The sequence below is a fragment of the Ochotona princeps genome, chromosome 16 (assembly GCF_030435755.1).
Source record: "Ochotona princeps isolate mOchPri1 chromosome 16, mOchPri1.hap1, whole genome shotgun sequence".
Lineage (NCBI taxonomy): Eukaryota > Metazoa > Chordata > Mammalia > Lagomorpha > Ochotonidae > Ochotona > Ochotona princeps.
In genome coordinates, this window is record NC_080847.1 from 48,189,866 (window position 1) to 48,215,499 (window position 25,634).

A 25,634-nucleotide genomic window follows, 5' to 3' on the forward strand; every position below is an offset into this window, starting at 1 on the left:
GATCTAGCAGGCTTCTATTGGTGGGTTTGAAACTAGCGACTTTCAAAAAGTACAAATCAATGAGCTATAGGGTGGTGGATCTTATCAAACACTAGGTACCTCCTTCCTGAGGAGTGGTCTGCCTACGTGACCTGCCAGGTGTCCTGCTGGGTGTCAGGCCTAGAATCCACACAGCCCCCAGCCAAGCCATCAAGGCGGGATCACAAAGGGCAGAAAACTTCCAGGCTCTTCAGTAGGCACACAATAAGGTGTCCAGAAACGGCATGGGCTTAATTGTACTTCTGTGTGTAGTTAAAAGCCCACCCACCAAGACATTATCAATAGCATTAACTCTCAAGCTCACTTAGATTGCAAAAGCCATCTCACAGGGGCAAACAACAATGCCTCAATAGATTACAGAATTCTCAGTGGGGTGGTCCGGTGTCCATGCAAAAAAAGGGGTGAGACTGGGTCAAGGTGGTCGGAGAGACATCCGCCGGGCCCTGCCAAACAGCTGGAAGCTCCCCTGGGCCCTGCCAAACGGGAGCTGTTGTTCTCTTCACACCTTCGTGCCATCCACACCCACTGCACAGACCCCAGCACATTGGTTCACTCCCCAAATAGCTGCAATGTATTGGAGCCTGGCTAGTCTAAAACCAAGAGCCAGGAGCTTCTTCTGGAGTCTTCCACAGGGATGCAGCAGCCCAGCCACTCGGGCCATGCTCTGCTGCTCTCACAGGCCATTATGAGGGAGGTGAATCCAAATGGAGCATCTGCCACTAGTACTGTTGTCCAGGTGGGTGCGGGTGCTGCAGGCAGGGGCTTACCTTGCTACACATGGCACTGGCCCCATTCTCTTGTTTGAGGTGTCTCTTTAAGTCTGTTACTGACTTTCCCCTTTTGTTTTATTTTTATTTCAAAGCATTTTTTAAAAGATTTATTTCTTTTTCTTGAAAAGTCAGATATATGTAGAGAAGGAGAGACAGAGATTTTCTGTCCGATGATTCACTCCTCAAGTGATCACAATGGCCAGAGCTGCACTGATCTGAAGCCAGGAGCCAGGAGCCTTTTCCAGGTCTCCCACGTGAGTGGAAGGTCCCAACGCTTTAGGCTGTCCCTGACTGCTTTCCCAGGCTACAAGCAGGGAGCTGGATGGGAAGCGGGGCTGTCGGGATTTGAACCGGTACCCATATGGGATCCAGGTTTGTGCAAGGCAAGGACTTTAACCACTAGGCTACTGCACTGGGCCCTCGAAGCATTTATTTTGATACTGTGACATAGTATATAGAATTTCTGGAGTGAGCTTTTGGCCTAGTGGTTAGGTCTTGTGGTGTCATGGTTGGATTCCCACTTGCAACGTCTGATTCTACTTTATCTTATCTGTAAATCCTTCAGAGGGAGCAGGTGAAGGCTTTACAAGCTCCTGGGCTCCTGCTGCGCTTGCAGAACCTGGTCAGTAGGGAGGTCAACTGTGGATGGCACTGTTTGACTCTGTTTCTCAAACACATAATTATATATGCTTCCCCTGTTTGCACATAGTGCAATTGAGGAAAACCAAGAAACCGATAGACTTTTAACTAATTGGAAGACGCTTTTGAAATTTTTAGAAGTTTCGTTTTAAATTTTTGTTGTAGTTGTTGGAAATGCAGATATACAGAGAGAAGGAGAGACAGAAAGATCCACTGGTTCACTCCCCAAGTAGCTGTAACAGCCGAAGCTGAGCCAATCCAAAGCCAGAAGCTTTTTCCTGGTTTCCCACACAGGTGCAGGGTCCCAAGGCTTTGGGTCGTCCTCTACTATTTTCCCAGGCCACAAGCAGGGAGCTGGATGGGAAGTGGAGCAGCTGGAATTGGAACCAGCGCCTTTATGGGATCCTGGTACATTCAAGGTAAGGACTTTAGCCACTAGGCTATCGCACCAGGCCCTTAAATATTTTTAATGTTCTTTTCTATTCTGTGATCCATTCCCAGGTTTTATGTTGATTTATTTGTTTGCCTCATTAGTCTTTCTAGTAAGGTAGAACTATCTGAGATAGTTCCTTATTGCTTTTTATGTTTTATGACCTTTACATTTTTGAAAAGTATTGGTCAGTTGTTTGGTGGAATGTCTTTAGATCAGTGCTCGTGTGACATGTTCTGATTGGTTAAATTTAGATTATACATTTTGGGCTATAAGATTATAGAAATGAAAAAAAAAGATTATAGAAATGATGTCGTGTTTAGTGTGTCACATGAGGAGTCATGTCACTAAATATTACCACTGTGTTAACTCTGATCTCTCGGTGAAGGTGTCTGTCAGGTTTGTTCTCTGTCATTATTGGCTTTGGTTTTATTCCCTAATGTGTACATTATAGAGAGATGCTTTGAAATTATACAAAAATCTTAGTGTTTCATCCTCATAATCTCAGTTTCAATGCAAACGCCCACACTTCTGTGAAGAACTACTTGAGATTTTACCCTACTTACAAGCTGACAATTAGCTTGGTACAGATGCTGGTAGAAGACGGTCAACTTCTGGGTCAGCGATAAAGGACAGTTACTCAGAGCAATAGGGTGTGGACAGGTTCTTGGCATTTATGCCCACAAGATGGCGCTTGTGCGCCTCCTGGCCGTTGGCAACTTGAATTCTTGACAGCGGACAGTCAGCATGCCTGCCCTTTGCGCTAAAGGATGATCAAAGACCTCTTTGTCTTCCAGGACTGTTCACCACATAAAATCTTGAAAGAATAGTCCTGATCAATATCGCTTTGCTTGCAAGATGGTCTGAAACATTCAAGACCCACACGGGGCCATCTTCTGTCAACTTTCGATGTTTCCTCATTACTTCTTTGTTTAGCCATGAGAAACTTGTTTTTCAGTTTCAGCAATTTGTTCTGTGCTACAATACACATGAAGTGGCTTCAGATTGCTTACCCACATCTGCATAGAAACAGTATTTGTGTGTAATTTATTTTCCTTAACCTTAGAGTATATGGTCAAAGACAATTTCCAGAATTATTTTGCTTAGCTTTTTTTCTTCACCACTCAGCGTGGTTTTGTTACTGGTTTTTCATACCTCTTTCCATTCATGTGATGTATTTTGGGTTCTACATACCCCACATCCTGGTTGTTGGTACCTGCCACAATATTTTGGGTATATAACATTAACCTGGTTCCTGCCCACATCTATGTAAAATCAACTTCAGAGCCCAGCTTGGTGGCCTAGTGGCTAAAGTCCTCGCCTTGAGCACGCTGGGGTCCCATATGGGCACCGGTTCTAATCCCAGCAGCCCTGCTTCCCATTCCAATTTCCCTGCTTGTGGCCTGGGAGAGCAGTCAAGGATGGCCCAAAGCCTTGAGACTGTGCACTTGCATGGGAGACTCGGAAAAAGGCTCCTGGCTCCTGGCTTCATATCAGCGCAGCATCGGCTGTTGTGGCAGCCACTTGGGGAGTGAATCATTGGACAGAAGATCTTCCTCTCTCTCTCTCCTTCTCTCTGTATATCTGCCTTTCCAATAAAAATAAATAAATCTTTTTAAAAAATCAACTTTATATCCTTCCCGTTTTTTTTCTTGCACAAATGAAGAGTTACATGTATTTTTGAATGACCTACCTTTTTTGTGTTAACGAGCATACTTTAAATGCCCCCTTTCTAGTTTGCTTTTGTTTTACTATTGCAGAAGTTCAAAGAGATAGTGACAGTTTTTTAAAATAGCTTCAAAATTTAATACATAATCCTATATGGTCTCTTCTGTATATGGATAGTGGGGTAGTTTATAGTATTCTTCTATAATGCTATGGTAAGTTAATCCTATATATATATATATATATATATATGTTTTTGTACTTCTAGGAGTGGCATCTGAGGGTGATTTTTACAGCTGGCATTGTTGGATCTATATTGTTTTGTTATTGCCAGATTTTCCTCTGAAACTGTTTTTTTCTTTCTTTCTTTCTTTCTTTCTTTCTTTCTATCTTTCTTTTTTTTAAACTAGTTTTCATTCCTGATTTAGGAATATGCCTGTTTTTCCCCATAATATCTTGTTATGTTTTTTTTTTTTACCAGAACAATACGGAGGAAACAACATCTTTAAAAGTATTTTTTTAATTTTCTTTTTAATATTGTTTGTATAGTTGACAGGGATGCATCCCAAGTAGGCCTCTGATTAAGGTGAGACGGTTTCAGTTATGGAGGGAGGTGGGTGGGGCACATGTCTTAGTTCTTTTTTCCTCCCCTTTGTGGTTTCCTCCTGTGTCCACACGAGAGGAGGGACAGGGGGCTGCTCCTTGCTGTCAAACCACACCAGCACCGTGGGATGGGAGACAGTCATTTGATAACGCCTTAGAGAGCCCCATGTGGGGAAGAGTGTTCTGAGGGCGTTACTTGAGTAGCTTTAATAGTTCTGAGAAGTGGTTGGTTTTGCTACTAAGGTTGAGAAAATCTTTCCAAGCTCTGTTGGCTGACCAAGTAAACCTCAGTGTGCATTCGTAGATCCAAGAACATGCTGCAAAGCTTGACCAGGAGGGTTGTCCAACCTGTTCTGCTTTCATTCCTCTGATGAGGCAGTCGATGTCCCCTGCTGGCCTGGAGGAGTTGGCGGTCATGTTCCCTGTGTGCACCTGGGCATGCTGTCCAGTGTTCAGGCATCAGCAACTGAGGAGGCCCAATCCCGATACAGGCACTTCAAGGTCGGACCACATACTTTGTGAGTTTCCGAGACTGGGATTGGAGTCCAGTGGTCTGGCACGACAGGTAGCATGAGTTTCCGTTGTTGTCAGGTATGCTTTTCCCTTAACTCCCGGGGCGAGCATGATGCAGGGCCCACGTGGCTGCTGTTCCTGCAGAGCATTTGGCGAGCACAGTGACAAATAGTAAGTAGTGAAAATAGAGAAGCCGTTGCTGTTATAGCAAGCAGTGAACAACATGCCATTTGTTTAAAAGAGATGTTATCTTTTATCCTTCCAGGTTATCAACTGTATTAACAGCCCTGGAAATGGCCCAAGTAAAGAGGAGCCTGAGCCTGGCACTAATAGCACATCCAGCAAGAGGAAGATTGTGAGACCCCTGGAGGACTGTGTCTCCCAACAGTAGGTATTTCAGAGATGTCATTTATGTAAATGTGAACAAATAATCAAATATTTGTACGTTTTAGCAGCCTCGATACTGTAACATGTGGACTTATCATACTTGATTTGATCATTCTACTGTGTATGGATGTTTGTGTTTGAGGAAATTTTCTTTCTAACTTCCTAAGATAATATTACATTACAGAAAGCTGAGTTTTAGGGCCTGGCACGGTGGCCTGGCGCAGTGGCCTAGCAGCTAAAGTCCTCACCGTGAACGCACCAGGATCCCATATGGGCACCGGTTCTAATCCCGGCAGCTCCACTTCCCATCCAGCTCCCTGCTTGTGGCCTGGGAAAGCAATGGAGGATGGCCCAAAGCCTTGGGACCCTGCACCCGCGTGGGAGACCTGGAGGAAGTTCCTGGCTCCTGGCTTTGGATTGGCACAGCACCGGCCCGTTGTGCTCACTTGGGGAATAAATCACCAGACGGACGATCTTCCTCTCTGTCTCTCCTCATCTCTGTATATCTGACTTTGCAATAAAAAAATAAATAAATCTTAAAAAAAAAAAAGCTGAGTTTAATAAAAATAACAATGGCATCGGCCTCTTGCCTCACTTGAGGTAGATCTATGGCCCTTGTGTTGTGTGCTGTCTTCCAGCCTCCCACCGCCCAGAGACCCTCAAGGGCCACGAGGGTTGGAGGACAGTGCCATGTGGCCACTGACTATGCTGTGCCCTCGGTTCCCCAGACCATGGATAATTCCCATCTCCAAGACACCCTCTCACGTTGGTCCTGAGGCATCTGTACTCTACCTGCCTCTGTCTTTCACATTTCAAACTCACTGGTTAGCCTTACACATGGGATGTTTTTAGGTTTCTGAAGTCTTAGAAAATTAGCCATTAATGAATAAAAGTCTTTGTTTCTGTTTGCTCTACAATTAAGACCAAGCATGAACTATAGATAATTTCCTTCACCAAAGAGAGTCATCTCCCACAAGTAAGAATTCAGCCCGGGAAGGTTTGAAATGCAACCAGCATAGGGTGAAATAGGACTTCTTATTTCTTGCCATTCAGCTTGGAAGATAATGCACTTAGAAGATCCATTTAACCAGGGAAAAAAACAAAAATAGAGACCAGAAGAGTGGGGCATATGGGCAAATTAACTCTGTTACCAAATATTTTGACATTATTGATGTTTCTGTAGTATTTAGCACAATGCCTGGCATATAATAAGCTATTTGATCAAAGACTTATAAAAAGCTTAGTATGTTTTAACAGTAATATTAAAGGGCGCTTTAGAGACATTTTTAGATTAGTCTGATTTTCAGTTTCTATTATATGCATACCCCTGGTGATATTTCTTGAATGCCTAATGGTGGAGGAAGTGTTTAGATAGTTGATAACATGGTGCTGCATTCCAGGTTATCAATTTAATGTGGAATTATTGATGAATCTAATGCTCAAGGAATTTTACATAAGGATGAATTATTTTATAATTTGTATCATGTTTAGTTTATTAAATTCCCATATCTTTTTTTTTTTTTTTTTTAAAGATTTATTCATTTTTATTACAGCCAGATATACAGAGAGGAGGGGAGACAGAGAGGAAGATCTTCCATCCGATGATTCACTCCCCAAGTGAGCCGCAACGGGCCGATGCGCGCCGATCCGATGCCGGGAACCTGGAACCTCTTCCGGGTCTCCCACGTGGGTGCAGTGTCCCAATGCATTGGGTCGTCCTCAACTGCTTTCCCAGGCCACAAGCAGGGAGCTGGATGGGAAGTGGAGCTGCCGGGATTAGAACCGGCGCCCATATGGGATCCCGGGGCTTTCAAGGCGAGGACTTTAGCCGCTAGACCACGCCGCCGGGCCCAAAATTCCCATATCTTATAAACCAAAAAAAAACCCAAAAACATTTCTTTGTTTTTTTAGGGCTGGCACAGTAGGCTAGCGGTTCGAGTCCTTGCCTCATCCATGCTGAGATCCCATATGGGCACCAGTTCATGTCCCGGTGGCCCCGCTTCCCATCCAGCTCCCTGCTTGTGGCCCGAGAAAAAGAGATCTTGAATTTGCTGTGTCACTCCCCACATGGCGACAACATCCAGGGAAAGGCCACCCCAAAGACAGGAAACTGGAACTCTGTTCAGGTCTCCTGCTTGAATGCCAGGCGTTCAACTACTTGTCACCATCTAGTGCTTTTCCAGGCACATGAGCAGGGAGTTGGGTGGGATGGTAGAAGCCAAGGCTTGAACTGGCATTTTGGTTTGGGGTTTGAACATTGCAGATGGATGTTTAACTCACTCTAGTAACCCTGTTGGTTTTTTTTTTAATAAACTTTATTTATTTTAAATTCAGAATGACGAGGGACACAGGAGAGAAAGAGGTGTCTTAGTTATCTTCAACTAAGACCCATTAAGCTTAAAAGCCTTACGAAGTGAGGCTGGATGAATTGTTTCTTGGGCTGAACTTAGGATCTGATTGTACAGTTGAGCTTGTTAAAAAAAACTCCTTTGAACACATCTATCCAAACTCAGAATGTATTTAACCTTTTTTTTAAGATTTTTTTAAAAGATTTATTTATTTTATTTGAAAGGCAGATGTACAGAGAGGAGGAGAGACAGAGAGGAAGATCTTCCATCCGATGATTCACTCCCCAAGTGACTGCAATGGCCAGTACTGCGCCAACCCAAAGCCAGGAGCCAGGAACTTCCTCCGGGTCTCCCATGAGGGTTCACTGTCCCAAGGCTTTGGGCCTTCTTCAACTGCTTTCCTAGGCCACAAGCAGGGAGCTGGATGGGAAGTGGATCTGCTGGGATTAGAACCGGTGCCCATATGGGATCCCGGTGCGTTCAAGGAGAGGACTTTAGCCACTAGGCCACCACGCCAGGCCCAGAATATATTTAACCTTGAGTAGTTTTATTTTTTGGAATTAATCATTTAGATCACCTGCGCATAAAATGATACATGCTCTAGGATATTTATAATAGAACTATTTATTGTAGTAAAGTACAAAAGCAATCTATCATTGATTTCAATAGGTAAAATAAATAAAGGCATATCCATTTAATGAGATGGCTATCTCAGTGTAGCTGTTAAGTTAATTACATAGCACAATAGGTATTTGTTGGGATTTATTGTGTGGTTTATTCAGTATATAATTATGTGTAGCCATACTATCATTCAAGTAAAAACATTTTTTTTTTGCTTTTATTTATGTTTCAGTACGTACTCTCCAAGTCCTGTTGCCCAGAGTCATCCTGCTGTGCTCACAGTCTGGTTGTCTTTAGAACTGAAGATGATGAAACATTTGTTTATGTTTCCCACGAATACCACTCAGGTTTGTGCAAGGGGCACAGAGGGAAGCGTGTTTGTGTGAGGGGCGCTGTGAACAAGGGCATCTCATCTCTCTTTTGTTTCTCCCAGCTGTGTCGTTAGCCGGAGGAGGAGCCCAGTGGAGGTCCGTTTCCGCAAGCATCAAAGCCATGGCTCAGGTGAGAGTCTGTTTCCTTTTGCTTACATAAAATCATTTTTACTCATGGAACATTCGAATATTTTCATTCCTTTCGGTGTTACGCATTAGAATTAAAACAAACAAAGAAATAAACAAAAAAGTTTTGTTTTTTTTTTTTACCTGAACGGGTGCGTGTAGCTGGGCCGCAGGGTTCCCTTATGGGAGGGAAGTTCACAGTGGGCCTGCAGTATTCCCAGCTCGGAGGCCTTTCTAACCGGCACAGGTACACACATCCGAGCACACTGGCTGCCTGGGGAAGGGATGCTCAGCGGGCTTCTGGGACCATCCCATCTGGAAGGGTATTTTATTTTTTACCTGCACAGGTGCTTGTAGCTTGGTCACGTGTTTTCCCTAGGGGAGGGGAGTCTGAGGTGTGCCCTGGCGGTTTGATGGTTCTGGATTTACAGGGGAATGGCGGGAGGGCATAGGCAGTAGTTTGTGATGACCTGAGGATTTATGTCCAGGTTAGGAATTACAGCTGAAAGACCTCCATTGGTAAGTCCACAACATGGGTGTGTAAGGAGGAGGCTGACACCGAGTCGGTTTGGAGGGGAACATAAGAGTCAGAGAAGAGGGTCTGATGGTAGAATCTGTGGGGCAATGTGGGCTCACCCCGTGGAACTGCAATCTCTGCTGGCTCGCCCAAGAACTGCGATGGGAACAGGCCTGGCTGGGGAGCTAAGGGGACATCCCAGATGGGTTGGGGTTCTCACTGGTGAGGATGAGAGTAGGATTTGTAGCAGCAAGATGGGCTGGACATGGCTACAGCCTCCACTGGGGTGAGAGTGCACTGGTTTAGGCAGCAACAGATTGAGCTAAACTCTGACCCCTACTGGTACTCATGAGAGCCAGGTTGGATATAGAACGGGCCAGGCTAGGTCTTGACTCCCACTGTGTCTGGGCATGGACTCAGTATTGCTGGGCTGCAACATCCAACAGCAAGAACCAAAATGTGTGTGGCCAATTGAGCAAGGCCACTGTTCTTGCCAGGACAGGAGATGAAAAAAGTCATTCTGAGCCAAGGACGCACTGATGGGTAGGGGAACTGTCACTGGGAGGAGACTTGATGGAGGGGTTTGGGAAACTCCTTCGTCGGGACTCAGTCCCTGCAGGTGAGCACAAGAATCAAGGCAAGGAGCAGCCCAGACCAGGCCGGATTACAGTACCCGCCTGCATATACGTGGATCAAATCTGGGGACAGACCAGTCCAGGCCAGTTCATAACACCCACTGGCAGATCAGAGAACCAGGACAGGGTCAGGAGGAACGAGATGGGGCCACAACACCAGCCAGTTCACTTTAGGGTCGGGACAACAATCAGGCTGGGCTGGGATAAATTGCAACACCCACCAGCAGGAGCTGGAACAGGGGGCAGGCTGGACCAGGCCAGGTTGTGGATGATGAGGGGGATGCTGAGGTGAGGCAGTCATGTCAGTCTGGGGCCGGCAGGGGCCAGGTTCGTGAGTCCCAGAAATGGGGGATCTGACAGGGCCTAGGTAGCTTGGCTCAGGTCCTGGGACCCACCTGTGTGGTGGGGACTGGATTTGTGAGCCCAGGGAGGAGGGCCCATCGGGCATGATTCGAGTCGCCTAGTCCAGATCCTGGGACCCACCTGTGAGGTGGGTGTTGACTTCGTGAGCCCCAGGCGTGGGCGATCTGGTGGGGTTCAGGTTGATTGGCTCAGATCCTTGGGCCCACATGCAAGGAGGGTGGTGGGTTTGTGAACCCCAGGGGTGGAAGACCCAGAGGGCCTCAGGTCACCTAACCTGGATTCTGGGGTAGGCCTATTAGGTGGATTCTAGGTTCATGAGCCCTAGGGTGGGGGACCCAGTGGCGGGACTTAGGGGGATCCAGCTGGGCTTGGGTCACCTGGCTTGAGTCCTTGACCACATCTGCGAGGGGGTGCCGGGTTATTGTGCCTCAGAGCTAGGGGATCCAGGGGGGCTTGGGTCAACTGGCCATCTGGCCTGGGTCCTAGGGTCACCTTGTGAGGTAGGTGCCAGGTTCGTGGAGATCCATCGAGGCTTGGGACAACTGGCCCAGGTCCTTGGGCTCTCCTGAAGGAGCATTTCCTACATAGTGAAAAGTGGACACAGGCCCAGCTGTAAAAGGAGAATATGGCAAATCATTTGGTGATATAATAGAAGAAGGAGAACAGAACAAACTAGACAATTACCCCAGTCAAACGACAGCAAAAAATCCCAGTGAATGGGAACTTGAGGATTACTGTGTCAGCCTGTGGACATTAGGAGGGCGGCTTCATCTTTGAATCGGTAAAAGTGACATTTCAACCTATCCAAGCCACTTGGGCAGAACCCTCAGAATATGTACACATGGAGACGCGGGGTTGATATGAGGTGGCGGTTCCTCGTCTCTGGCTACTGGAGGTGTGGAAAGTCGTGTGGGGCTTCCCCCTTTGTCTCTTTCCTCCAGAAATAACAAGAAGTAGCAAATTTGGAAATAGTAAGTTCACCCAATTTTCCCTAAACCGTCATCCTTCCCACCTTGATCAACCATGTAATCATTATAAACAATAAAATAACAAAAATCTTTCAGTTTGGTTAATAAGCAGTATCAAACTTCCATTCCCTTTATTATAAAGGAGAGTGTAGCTAAGATGCCAATTAAAAAGTTTCTCTTGGTAGAAATAATTATATAAGCAAGAAGTTGTTAGACTTTGTTGAAATTTAATACCCTTAATTTACAGTTAGCTATTAGCCAGCCAAGTGATTCAATAGCAAGTTTCTTTGAATACATTTTAATCATATTAAAATCCATAAGAAAATTGCTTAGTAATTTTTTATCAAGAATTCTTATTTCTTCCTATAAACAGATTGTGTATATATATATATATATTTTAAAGATTTATTTATTTTTATTACAGTCAGATATACAGAGAGGAGGAGGGACAGAGAGGAAGATCTTCCGTCCGATGATTCACTCCCCAAGTGAGCCGCAACAGGCTGGTGCGCGCCGATCCGAAACCAGGAACCTGGAACCTCTTCCGGGTCTCCCACGCGGGTGCAGGGTCCCAAAGCATTGGGCCGTCCTCGACTGCTTTCCCAGGCCACAAGCAGGGAGCTGGATGGGAAGCGGAGCTGCCGGGATTAGAACCAGTGCCCATATGGAATCCCGGGGCGTTCAAGGCGAGGACTTTAGCTGCTAGGCCACGCCGCCGGGCCCTATTTTTTTTTTTTTTTAATTGGAAAGTCAGATATACAGAGAGGAGGAGAGACAGAGAGGAAGATTCACTCCCCGAGTGGCTGCAGTGGCCAGAGCTCAGCCAATCCAAAGCCAGGAGCCAGGAGCTTCTTTTGGGTCTTCCACGTGGGTGCAGAGTCCCAAGGCTTTGGGCCCTCCTCGACTGCTCTCCCAGGCCACAAGTAGGGAGCTGGATGGGGAGTGGAGTAGCCAGGATGAGAACCAGCGCCCATATGGGATCCCGCTCATGCAAGGTGAGGACTTCAGTCACTAAGTAATGACATTGGGACCCACTGATTGTCTTTCTCTTTGTCTGCCTTACTCTTTTTCATCTCTTTCCATCACCAAACACTTGTATTTTTTTGTTAATTGATTCATGTGCATGGTTGCTGTTGCAGGAGTCAGTGATGTTCAGTGATGTTTCTGTAGAATTCTCTCGAGAGGAGTGGGAATACCTGAATGATGACCAGAGAGCTTTATACAGATACGTGATGTTGGAGAATTACAGCAACCTGCTTTCCGTGGGTAAGGAAGTCTGTCCATAATTATTCATATTTTGCCTTTGCAAGATGTTCCTTCCAATATGAAATATTCACGTGCCTTTCAAAGCCTGCATTTCTATAACCTGTCTTTGCAGAAATGTCCTAAATATCGTAGAGACAGAAAAGGGAAATTGCATCGAGTTCTAGGAGGAGTTTCAGATCTTCTGTCACGTTTCATAAGATAACTACATCTTCCTTTGGCTCTTCCTTCAATACCATACATTTTTTTCAATAAATTAAAAGAATTAGGTTTGAATTCTAGAATAGTCTGATCATAATTTGTCTCATTACTTCTTTTTGAGCAGGATATTCCATTTCTAAACCAAATGTGATCTCTTGCTTGGAGCAAAGGAAGGCGCCCTGGCTGGTGACCAGAGGGCTGACAAGAAGCCAGTGGCCAGGTAAGTGAGCCATGGTGGGTAATGACAGCCTGTCAATGGAGTAACTGCACCTTGGCTTCTTTCTCAGAAGCGCCCCTCAGAGACGTTGAGATGCTGTACAAGCAAAGGCTTGTTCTAGTGCGATCTTCTCAATGCGCTCACCTCTCTTCCTTACCTGGAGCGCTGCCTGCTTTTCTCCTCCTGGGCTTCTCTTCCGGTTCTAAACACCTGGTGCCTTTCTCTTTCCTCTCTAATAATATTCCTTTCTGTCCTTATTTTAGATTTAATTCTTTCCAAGCTTTTCACTCTTTTTTGTATTTACTCTTGTAAAAAGCATTATCATATTCTGAAATACTTTTTTTTTCCTCTAAAATTGCCAAGGGCTTCTTTAAAAAGATTTTTTAATTGGAAATGCAGGCTTACAGAGAAGGAGAAACAGAACGATCTTCCTATCCACTGATTCACTTCCCAAGTGGCCATAATAGCCAGAACTAAGCTGATCTGAAGCCAGGAGCCAGGAGCTTTTTCTGAGCCTCCCATGTGGGCGCAGAGTCCAAAGCTTTAGGCCATCCTCTGTCGCTTTCCTACGCAACAAGAATGCAGTTAGGTAGGATGTAGAGCAGCCAGGACACAAGCCAGTGACCACGACGGATCCCGGAGCATGCAAGGCAAATATTTGCCACTGAGCCATTGCTTCAGGCCCGGATTTATTTTCTTTGGCTAGGTTTTTTTGGACATAGAAGTCCTAAACTTTTAATTTATTCAAACCTTTAATCAAAACTTTCTCATTTGGGGGCCTGGTGCGATAGCCTAGCAGTTAATATCTTCGCCTCGCATGCCCTAGCATCCCATATGAGCGCTGGTTCTAATCCCGGCAGCCCCGCTTCCCATCCTGCTCCCTGCTTGTGGCCTGGGAAAGCAGTGAGGACAGCCTAAAGCCTTGGGACCCTGCACCCATGTGGGAGACCTGGAAGAAGCTCCTGGCTCCTGGCTTTGGATCGGCTCAGCTCCAGCCATTGCAGTCACTTGGGGAGTGAATCATCGGATGGAAGATCTTCCTCTCTGTCTCTCCTCCTCTCTGTATGTCTAACTGTCCCATAAAAATAAATAAATCTTCTTTAAAAAAGAAAGAAAAAAGAAAAATTAAAAGAGAATATAACAGAAAGTGAAGGGTTAAGATGTAAAAGCCGAGTTGATCCATGTAGAAGTTATTGGGAGATTTTTGGGTGTGTTTTACCAATGTTAGAGCTGTGTTTCTATGGAAAAGTTAAAGCTGTAAAGTATGGAGAAAATTAGTATTAAGGAGGAAAACCCATTAGCACATTTGTCCAATATACGTTGATCAAGTAAGTATTATTTATATGTAGCAATGTTTTATCATGAACTGTGAAGTGCTAAAACAAAACCAAAAAATCCAGCAAGAGGATAGAGGGCGCTGTTTCGTGTGAGATTATTTTTAAATACATTTTATTTGGCTTTCCGGTATAGTTCCATAGGTTCTGGGGTTGCCCAAGTCCTTCCCCAAGGTCCTCTCTCCCCCCACATTGATTTCCCCTCTGCTCCACTAAAATATAATATGTAATAACAAAGGCAGGATCATAGCTCACTAACCCCTAGACATTTTCTGTTAGGCTTGTACATTAGGTTCTGCCCACTGTCCTGGTAAATAGCACAGATCCTGCTCCATGCTTTAAAGGTGCTGGGGTGTGCGTTTATGATTCAAGTCCTCCTATAACAGTGGGGATGAGGCTAATACAGAATATGAGTATTTTGCAAATTTCCATAAGAAATCCTGATATAGAGGAATGTTTAAAAAATCAAGGGTTTTGTTATTCAATCACTATCTTGATCACACTGTATGTCTTCACTTTTATCTCACTTTTTTCTCCTCCATTTTTCAAAAATGAAGCTTCATTCTCCTATTTTAATAGAACCTTCATTTTTCTCAGCAAGAAAAATGTGTGATTTTTTTTTTCCTAGAATCAAGAGGTGAGGCCAAAAAATTTCTGAAGAAGGAAATTGATGATTTAGAGTCAGCCCAGTGGGAGATCATGGAAAGGCTTACAAGACATGACCTTCAGTGTTCCAGTCTGAGAGAAGGCCGGGAATGCAATGGCCAGTCGGAGGAACAGCGTGGCTCTCAGGAGAGACTCTTCCGTCACCTGGTAATTCCTCGTGAAGAAATGCCCACTTTCAATCAGCATCCATCCCTTACTTTACAACAAATCATTAATCAGAAAGAGAAATACTGTGAAACAGGAGACTATAGGAAAATTTTTAGACCTGGCTCACAATTCACTAAACATCAGATAATTCATACCGTTGAGAAACCCTATGAATGTAAGGATTGTGGGAAGGCTTTTAGGCATCCTTCTAGACTCACTCATCATCAGAAAATCCATACTGGCAAGAAACCATTTGAATGTAAGGAATGCGGAAAAACGTTCATTTGTGGCTCTGACCTTACCCGACATCACAGAATTCACACGGGTGAGAAACCCTATGAATGTAAGGAATGTGGGAAAGCCTTTAGCAGTGGCTCAAACTTTACGCGTCATCAGCGAATTCACACTGGTGAGAAGCCTTACGCATGTAAAGAATGTGGGAAGGCCTTCAGTAGCGGTTCTAACTTCACTCAACATCAAAGAATTCATACTGGGGAGAAACCCTATGAATGTAAGGAATGTGGAAACGCCTTTAGTCAGAGCTCACAACTTATTAAACATCAGAGAATCCATACCGGCGAGAAACCGTATGAATGCAAGGAGTGCGAAAAGGCTTTTCGTTCTGGTTCAGACCTTACTAGACATCAGAGAATTCATACTGGCGAAAAACCCTATGAATGTAAGATATGTGGAAAGGCCTATTCTCAGAGCTCACAGCTTATCAGTCATCATAGAATTCATACTGATGAGAAGCCTTACGAATATAGGGCTTGTGGGAGGAACTTTAACTGTGGCTCACAGCTTATTCGGCATCAAAATTTGTACTGGTGAAAAGCCAAGGAACGTGAAATCTGTGGGAAGCCTTTTCATATGGCTCAAAATGGTTCACGAAAAAGTTTGTCTTGTTAAAAACAGAAACATTTTATTTGCTAACTACAGTTTGCTCAGCCCAGGAAGAATCATGTTAAAGAAACACCCTATGAATAAAACAGATTTTTGAAGTCAAAAAGCTCCTTTTTCTCTTGACAGATTGTGGAAATTTAATCATGTGATAATAATTTTCTTTTTCTCTGCAAGTTGTCTATAATTATTACATGTGTAACAGCAAAGCAGAAAGGATTTTATTAAGATTGGCATTATTTTGCAACATCATGTAATCTATGATAAAAGAAATCCTGAATATAGTATAAACATTGGTGGCACTGAACAAAAAAAGTTTGAAAAGACAAACAGCATTGTTTAATAATTGGAATCAGAGATACCGTACAAATTAAAAGGGTTATACTGAATAAAGTTTGTGCTACATTTGAAAACCTAAACAAAATTATTTTTAGGACAACACTTCAGGCCAACCGCTATGACCTAGTGACTAAATCCTCACCTTACAACTGCTGGGATCCTGTATGGGCACCGGTATTATCGCAACAGCAACACTTCCCTTCCAGCTCCCTGCCTGTGACCTTGGAAGGCAGCAGAGGATGGCCCATAGCCTTGAGAGCCTATACCTACATGGGAGACCCAAAAGAAGTTCTGTTCCTTTAACGTCCGCTCTAGGAAAAGGGTGCTGGAGAGACAAGTTGCTGTGGCCTATTTTTAGACGTAAGCATCAACGTGAATGGTGTTTCCTGTTGGTCCTGTGAAATGTGTTTTTTTTTTTTAAGATTTATTTATTTTTATTACAAAATCAGATATACAGAGAGGAAGAGAGACAGAGAGGAAAATCTTCCATCCGATGATTCACTCCTCAAGTGAACGCAATGGCCGGTGCTGCGCCAATCCGAAGCTGGAAACCAGGAACCTCTTCAGGGTCTCCCACGCGGGTGCAGGGTCCCAAAGCAGTCCTCGACTGCTTTCCCAGGCCACAAGCAGGGAGCTGGATGGGAAGTGGAGCTGCCGGGATTAGAACCAGCGCCCATATGGGATCCCAGGCATTCAAGGCGAGGACTTGAGCCACTAGGCCAAGGTGCCGGGCCCTGAAATGTGTTTTGATTTTGTAGGACACGGGAGCGCTTGCGTTCACCTTCAACATCTTGTCCGTTGAACTGATAGGGAAACCCTCGCAGTAGGACCTATGTGCACCTCTGCATTTGTTGGGTTCTTTCCATCACTTGTGTGGATTTGAAATGTGCACCTCTGCATTTGTTGGGTTCTTTCCATCACTTGTGTGGATTTGAAACTTGTGTATTAAGCCTTTAAACAGTTCCTGCTATTTTGTACAGGTTTTTCTTTTAAGATTTATTTTATTTTTGTTGGAAAGTCAGATATATAGAGAGAAGGACAGAGAGAGGAAGATCTGTCCGCTGATTCATTCCCCAAGTAGCCATAACAGCTGGAGCTGCACCAATCCAAAGCCAGGAGCCAGGAGCTTCTTCCTGGTCCCCCATGCAGGTGCAGGTTTCCAAGGCTTTGGGCCGTCCTCGACTACTTTACTAGGCCACAATCAGGGAGCTGGATGGGAAGCCGGGTTGCCGGGATTAGAACCAACACCCATATGGGATCCCAGTGCGTGCAAGGTGGAGGCTTTAGCTGCGGGGCTCTCGTGTGGAGACCTGTTTCGTTGGTTCTTAATGAACCTGAGCTTTTTAAATATTTTGTTTAAAAAAAAAAGTTTTTTTCCCCCCATGTATTAGTCTCATTTGAAAGGCCAAGGTACAAGAGAGAAGGAAAGACAATGGGAGATGTTACATGAGGTTGTGGGCAGGACCGGAAGTGGAGCCGCTGGGATGTCAATGTGGTGCCTGTATGCCACAGGCTACTTTGGCACGGTGCCGGCCTGGTTTTAGGGTGTCATATAAGTGGTTTCGAGCTGTTCGCCGGCAGCTCTTTCCTGATGAGAAGAAAGGAAAACAGCCAACACTTGGGTTTGGCATTTCCTAAAAGTTTTTTTTAAAGACTAACGCCCTAACAGTTTACAAGAGTTAAGAAACTAGAGATGCTTGAATGTATTTGAGGCTTTCGAGAGGCCAGTGTGCATACAATTATCGTTGCCAGACTGAAGGGGCAGAGGACCCCGAGATACTGGCTGGGTCGGGAGTCACACACCGCCTGATCTCACACAAGGACTGTATTCCAGACACAAGCAGACGCTAGCACGCGTGGTTCCCAGAGCTCTGCAGCTGCCCCGTCCTGCCCACATCCACAGGTAGAACCCTGTGCCCTCAGACCCGCGGGCAACGAAGCCAGCCAAGTCTCAGGGCTATCCAACCACTGAAGTAACACTGTTGGAGCACACCAACCCACGGCGGGGATAAGGTGTCCCCCAAAGTCCCCATTGCCTAGGCGCTGGTGTATTCCAACAATGAGCAGCCCCTCTCCTTCCTCCGTAGGAAGACGCAGGAGGAAAATGAAAACAAACAAACGTCTGTCACACCTGCCTTCCTCCATACCTCGACCCTCCCCACCCCAATGGGAAACACACATGGCCGTGCACCCCTCTCAACTAGGTAAACAATATTAAACATAAATCAAAAATGATCAAATAATCTGACGCACAACGTCTCTGAGACATAGCGCGGTGCTGGGCACGGAGACTTTCAGGGTGGGTGGAGGGGGGCTCCGTGAACGCTCAGGTTCGCCATCGTGCCTGGCCCTTGCCGGGAATAATCCCGCTGCCTGAGGAAGGGCGCGGGCAGGTATGCCATCCCGGGCAGGAGCCGGCGCGCCTGCTGGCGGAGGGAGCCACGCCCCGCCCCCTGGGCTGGGCGCGCCTGCGCACTCGCGGTGGCCGTCCGGCCTTCCCAGCAGCCCCGGCGTCGGCCCGGTTACGCCCCGGGATCTGCGGCCTGCAGGCGGCTGGCGCTGCTTCCGGCCGCCCGGCCGCCGGAGAGACCCGCGGTGCGTACCGAGGAGCCACGAGGGAGCGGGGCTGGCCTGGCCTGTGGTCCTGGCCATCGGAAGCCAGGTGCTGGGGGGCAGGGGTATGAAGAGGAAAGGGGAGGGTCCGCGGCTCGCCCCCGCCTCAGGCCCGCGAGTGTGAGACGGGCGGGCGTGTGTGTGTGTGTGTGTGAGAGAGAGAGAGAGAGAGAGACCGGGCCGCCCATCAGTGTGTGTGTGTGTGTGTGTGTGTGAGAGAGAGAGAGAGACCGGGCCGCCCATCAGTGTGTGTGTGTGTGTGTGTGAGAGAGAGAGAGACCGGGCCGCCCATCAGTGTGTGTGTGTGTGTGTGAGAGAGAGAGAGACCAGGCCGCCCATCAGTGTGTGTGTGTGTGTGTGTGAGAGAGAGAGAGACCGGGCCGCCCATCAGTGTGTGTGTGTGTGTGTGAGAGAGAGAGAGACCGGGCCGCCCATCAGTGTGTGTGTGTGTGTGTGTGTGTGTGTGCGCGCGCGCGCCCGCGGGCCGCCCCTGTGTGAGCGGAGGTGTTTGTGGCGCTCTGGGTGTGACTCCGGTGGGCCCAGCTGGCATCCGAGGGCCGTCTGTCCCCTCAGTCTCGCCGCCCAAGCGTTAAAGACAAGATGGCAAAGGTACAAAAAACAAAAAGGCTCGGGGCCTACCGGCCGGCCCGACTTCCGCCACGGCACGTCCCTGTGCACGCGGGCTGGGAGGGGTCCGGACACGAGTGCGCTGACCCCGAGACCCCCGCAGGAGGCTCTGGGAGCCGGGACCCCAGCTTCCCTGTCGGGGCCCGCTCGCTTTAGGCTGGATCGCGGCGTGGGGCCCTCGTCAGGGCAGCAGCAGGGCCACCCCGTGAAGTCCGTTCTGAGAAATGGGCTTTCAGGAAAGACCTGGTCACGTCAGTGTCAACGTAAAATTGGGTTTCCTGTTGAAATGCGTTTTGATTTTGTAGGACGCGGGGGCGCTTGCGTTCACCTTCAGCGTCTTGTCCATTGAACTGGTAGGGAAACCCCCACTAGGACCTGTGTGCACCTCTGCGATGTTGGGTTCTTTCCAACAGACTTGAAACTTGTGTGTAAAGCCTTTAGACAGTTCCTGTTATTTCATACGCTCTTAATGAACTTTAGCTACTTTTTTGGTTTTAAATAAAGTGATTTTTGTTTTGTTTGTTCCAATTATTAATTTCATTTGAAAGGCAGAGGTAACAAAGAGGAGGACAGACGGGAAATCTTACAAGAGCTTGTGGGAAGCACCGGAAGTATCTTCCGTCTGATGACTCACTCCCCAAGTGACCACAACGGACCAGAGCTGCACCGATCCAAAACCAGGAGCCAGGAGCCTTTTCCGAGTCTCCCACGCAGGTGCAGGGTCCCAAGGCTTTGGGTCGTTCTTGACTACTTTCCCAGGCCACAAGCAGGGAGCTGGATGGGAAGTGGAGCTGCTGGGATTAGAACTGGTGCCCATAAGGGATCCCAGCGCATTCAAGGCGAGGACTTTAGCCGCTAGGCCACGCCACCAGACCCAAGGGTGTCATATAAGAGATTTTGAGATGTTCACCGGCAGCTCTTTCTGGATGAGAAGGAAGGAAAACAGGCAACACCAAAACTAAAATTTTTTTTGTTTGTTTGTTTTAAGACTCTAACGCCCTAATAGTTTACAAGAGTTAAGAAACTAGAGATGCTTGAATGTACTTGGGGCTTAGAAGGGCCAGACAGTGTACATAAAGAGTCCTAAAGCCGTCCTCGACTGCTTTCCCAGGACAGAAGCAGGGAGCTGGATGGGAAGTGGAGCAGCCAGAATAGGAACCAGTGTCCATAATGGGATCCTGGTGCATGCAAGGCAAGGACTTTGGCCACTAGGCTACCTTGCTGGGCCCTGTCATGAATTATTTTTATAATTTCCATGAATATACATCTTTTAAAAATATTCTGAGGTTCAAATTTATCTCTTTTTGTTTTTTGAGATTATTTTATTTGCTTGAGGGGCAGAATTACGGAGAAGGAGAATCAGAAAGAGAGGCCTTCCGTCTGCTGGCTCATTCTCCACATGGCTGCAGTTACCAGACCTGGGCAGTTGGAAGCCAGGAGCCAACAGTTTTTTCCATGTCTTCCCGTACCCCCCAAATATATATATATTCCATTTCTCCCATATGGGTGCAGGGTCTAAGCACTTGGAACGTATTTCAGTGCTTTCCCAGGTCATTAACCAGAAAGCTTGATTTGAAGGGAAGCAGTCGGGAAGCGCCGATAGGGGATGCCAGCACAGGCTGCAGAAATAACTTTTTAGAAGTAGAATTTCAGGGTCCATTGATCAGAAATTTATAAAGTATTCATGATATATCAATTCTGTGCTAGTGTTTAGAAGAAATACAATGACTAAAATGATAAAAATGTGAAAATAACCAATTTTTCTCATTTTTCTGTCCAATGCTATCATGCTGATTTATATGTATATATTATATATAGTATATATAAATAATAAATATAACGTCTGTTTTACCTTATTTATATAAAACACTATGTCTTGAGTATTGTGTAATTACAACACTCACACTCCCTATACACAGGTTTTGCCCTACCATAACAGATTAGTCACAAGTGTTGTGTAACCTGATTTCTTCACTCAGCAGCATGTAGTAAGATTATTTTCATCTTCTCAATTAAATATCTACATTATTATTTATAAGTAATAGCAGTTTTTTTACTCCATGAGTATTTTTTGCTCTGTTTATTTTTCATTGATTGATATTTGGTTTCTTACCAGCTTTTTTTCTATTTATGAACAATGGCTTTCAACATATTCTTAAATATATCTTTCACTACATTTCCTTTTCTTGTATTTATTTATTTTTATTGGAAAGGCTGATTTTTCAGAGAGGAGCGACAGAGATATCTTTCAAGCACTGATTGATTCACTGCAAAATTGGCTGTATCAACCAAAGGTGAACCAATGTGAAGGCCGGAGCCTGGAGCCTCCTCCAGGTCTCCCACAGGTGCAGGGTCCCAAGGCTTTGGGCCGTCCTTTTCCCAGGCCACAAGCAGGGAGCTGGATGGAAACTGAAACAACTGGGACAAGGGGCTCCTGGCTCCTGGGTTTGGATTGGCTCAGCTTCAACCATTGCAGCTGCTTTGGGAGTTAACCAGTGGATGGAAGATGTTTTTCACTCTCTCTCCTCTCTGAAAATCTGCCTTTCCAATTCATTTTAAAAAATAAGAAAATGTATGATAGTTTAGCTGCTAAGAGAATTCATCACACCTTTTCTAGCCTAGGTTGTAGGAAAGAGAACGGCGAAGTAAAGCAGAAAAGCAGTGTGGAGTATCCTAGTTGTCAACACAGCAGATGAACTGGTTGTAGTCAGGGCTGTTAGTGCAGCAGTTTTGCTACATGGTACTTTTTTTTTATTGCATTTCATTTAATGACCTTGTTTCATAGGCTCCGAGATTCCCCCAACCCCTCCCCGTACCCTCCTCCACCTTATTGCAGTATTACAGTTCAAATCCAGTCATGCTTCTTTCTTTGCAAGCGTGTACCATGCATAGAGTCCAGCATCTTATTGTCCAGATCAATTCAACAGTTTCTTGGGGAGACCATTTCTGGTCTAAAAGCAGAGCTGGCAGAAGATCGTTCCGACCAATTAAAAGCCGTAACATAACATCAACAACAATTTCCAACATTATGGAGTTAATTGACATGGTATGGAGTGACCGATATGTTAGAAAATGCAAGTTCTTAGCCACATCCTGTGACTACTTCATTGACATTTCAATTTTAGTTTATATATAACCGGCTTCTATCCACCTTAAAATGGCTATAGGATACTATTCAGCTGCTGCATGGGTACTTCTAAATTTGTCTTCTCATGTCCTGCAATTTCAGGCAGGCTTGTGAGACTTGATTCTGGCTTAGAAGATGCAGAATGTGCAAGTTTGGGCTTTCCAGACTCCTTTAGATGTCTTCATGTATGGTGTGTATGTGTGTGATTTGTGTGAGCATCTGCCCACACTTGGTGGAGAAAGGCTATAGTGGGAAATTATGTCAGCTCAATTGTTGTGGGAATTCTGGGGCACAGTTGTACTCCTGGTCTTGTTTTCCTCCCCTAGCTCCGTTCTCTGGATTCTTCTCTCCTGGCAAGTGAACACCAGAGGAGGACTTTGCATTTCTAAACCATGGCTCATGTAAGTTACTGGATTTTTTTTTCTCTTAGAATTATCATGTTACGTTCCTATGTATATTTGCTCATCCTGAAACGTCTTAGCTAACAAAGTTATATTCCAGAAATTTCTGTTAGTTCTTCTAAACTTGGTGAAGGATGAGGCTTAATGGAATAATTGTTATCCTATAATCTTTTCTTTCTGGTCTTCTTTTTCTGGCATATATTTTGAATAGTCATCAGCACCTCCCATATGTGATCAGTCTTATATTAAAAAATTGCAGTGCTGCGGAAGTGAAATCTCTTGAAAGAGGCATTTGATTATCCCTTTAAAATCTGAGAGATGTTAGGTTTGTTTAAGTACTCAATGGAAACTTTCAACTTTTTTTCAGACTTGAGCTTTCCCAGTATATAAGATAAGTTTCACGTTTAATTGGCTTCAGCCTCTTTAAATTGAGGCTCTCATGCTTTTGTAAGACTTTTAGAATTGGATCGGAATGTGGCTGAGTGCATACAGAAAAAAAGGTCGTGGTTCTTTATTGGGCATTTGGTTTTTTCTGTTTTTTTTTTTTTTTTTAAAGATTTATTTTTATTACAAAGTCAGATATACAGAGAGGAGGAAAGACAGAGAGGAAGATCTTCCATCCGATGATTCACTCCCCAAGTGAGCCGCAACAGGCCAGAGCTGCGCCGATCCGAAGCCGGGAACCAGGAACCTCCTCTGGGTCTCCCACGCGGGTGCAGTGTCCCAATGCATTGGGCCGTCCTTGACTGCTTTCCCAGGCCACAAGCAGGAAGCTAGATGGGAAGTGGAGCTGCCGGGATTAGAACCGGCACCCATATGGGATCCCGGGGTGTTCAAGGCGAGGACTTGAGCCACTGAGCCACGCCTGTGGGGCCCTTTATTGGGCATTTGTAAGAGTTATCCACTAAGGGCACAGGTCTCTCTCTATTTGACATCTCAATTATTAGGCTTACCAACTGCCCATGAACAGTCATGTTTTAAAAAGTGCATTAAAAACAGCTGTGTAACAAAACAAATGCTTATGATATGACACACTTCCCATGATTAGCTTGGAGGAAATTCTTTAATTATATTCAGATCCTGTATAATAGAGATACTGAGAAAAAAAAGTGAAAATAAAAAAAACCAAAAAGATATTGTAGGGAGCCTTTGTGTAAAAATAAATTTATTTTATATTTTATGTTTATATAGTTGAGAAGGATGTATGCCCATGTGAACCACTGATTAGGGTGGAAAGAATCAAGGTGTGGAGGAAAGTGAATGAGATAGTTGCTTCCAATTTTTTTTCTTCCTTCCAGGAGAGGAAAGGAAAGGAAAGAAGGGGAGAGTACTACTCCCAGCAGCCTAACAGGATCAGTAGCCAGGGATCGGAGATGACCACTCAATGTCATGCTAGGATCCCCAATGTGGAGCATGTTCCAAGAGTACTGCTTTTACGTGGTTTCAAATAGTTCTGAGATCCTGTTGATTTAGGGTGAGGAAATCCCTCGAGAGTCCATTGGGTGACGTAGTCTACCTTTAGTCTCCACTTGCCCAGCTGCTTGCTGTCAAAGCTTAGGAGAGTTGTCCAATCTGTTCCACCGTCCATCCTCTGCTATGGTACTAGATGTCCTCTGCAGGCTTGAATGAACTGTTATGTCCCACATGTGCATCTGGGCATGCCATCCACTACACAGGGTTCAGCAACTGAGGAGACCCAGTTCTAATAGATGCATTCTACGGTCAGATAACAAATCCTGTAGTTTTCCCCATGGTTGCAATTCTGAGTCCAGTGGTCTAGTTAGCGACAGGGAGGGTGTCTCCAAAGAAGCCTCACCAGAGGTGATCCCAGACCTGTGCAGTTTCTGGCTCAGTCTGTCACCCACATTATCCTCCACACACACTGGTGGTTGCAGTCACTCAGTCAGTTCTGTCTCTAGTCCCATCTTATATGCAAACAACACATGCTGTGAGCCAACTCAACCTTGCCCGCCACACATTCGGCTCTCAGGTACACCAGCAGGAACTGCAGCCCAGTTGGGATGACCCCCAATAACTCCCTCCAGGCCTGCACCCAGTCCTGGCTCCTGCGCATGCTGGTATGTTCAGCACACTGATCCAGTCCATCCCACATAGCATTTGGCTCTTGTACACACCAATGGGTGCTACATCCTGCCCCGCTATCCAGCCCGTACTTATGCTGACAGGTGCTACCACCTGTCCAGCCAGTCCTGGTCCAAGTCTCATGCTCATCAGTAGAAGCTGTGGCTCATCAGATCTTGCACTTTCCAGATGATAGTGCGGTATAGCCTGACAGAACTTTTCCCCCATTGCTGGTACTTGCCAATTGATGCTGCAGCAGAGCTCAACTAGCCTGTACCTACTCTGGCTCATGTGGCAGCAGATATGGTAACCTAATCAGCCTTGCTCTTCCCCTAACCCAGCTCACGTGCAGATCAACTGGTTTTGTAGGCCTGCTCAGCCTGTTCTGTCCCAAGTCCGAGCTCTCAAATTCATTAGTGGGAGCAGCGGCCTCCGTAGCCCTCCTGCTGGGCTTACCCCCCACCCCCACCCTCACAACTGCCAATTGGGACCATGAACTGGCCCCACCCGGCCTGTATGCCAACCTGACCCACACATATACTGGCAGATTGTGCAACCCGGCCTGGTCTCAGTTGCTCCTAACTTCGGTTCTTGTGTTCACCCGCGGTGACTATGTCCTGAAAGAGGAGTTCCCTAAGCTCCTCTATCAGGCCACCTCCCAGTTGCATATTTCATGTACTCTGGTGGGTACTTGGCCCAGCCTGACTTGACCCACCTCCTGT

At 45.8% G+C, this 25,634-nt stretch overlaps 1 protein-coding gene across 2 annotated transcripts in view; it reads left to right on the plus strand.

Moving 5' to 3' along the window:
• The first annotated feature begins 4,914 nt into the window (after positions 1-4,914).
• The window catches only part of LOC118757710 (zinc finger protein 14 homolog), a 67,706-nt gene continuing 46,986 nt past the window's right edge, over positions 4,915-25,634 (plus strand). The window contains exons 1-6 of one of the 2 annotated variants that reach the window (XR_009246807.1): positions 4,915-5,046; positions 8,449-8,516; positions 12,135-12,261; positions 12,584-12,679; positions 14,639-15,706; positions 15,739-16,146. Coding sequence is in view for 1 of the 2 variants with exons in the window: in XM_058674406.1 (XP_058530389.1) it covers positions 22,822-22,830 (9 nt within the window). In the remaining variant the exon portion in view is untranslated. Of the gene's footprint in view, positions 5,047-8,448; positions 8,517-12,134; positions 12,262-12,583; positions 12,680-14,638; positions 15,707-15,738; positions 22,831-25,634 lie in introns of those variants that run through there. The other variant, XM_058674406.1, reaches the window with a different exon arrangement.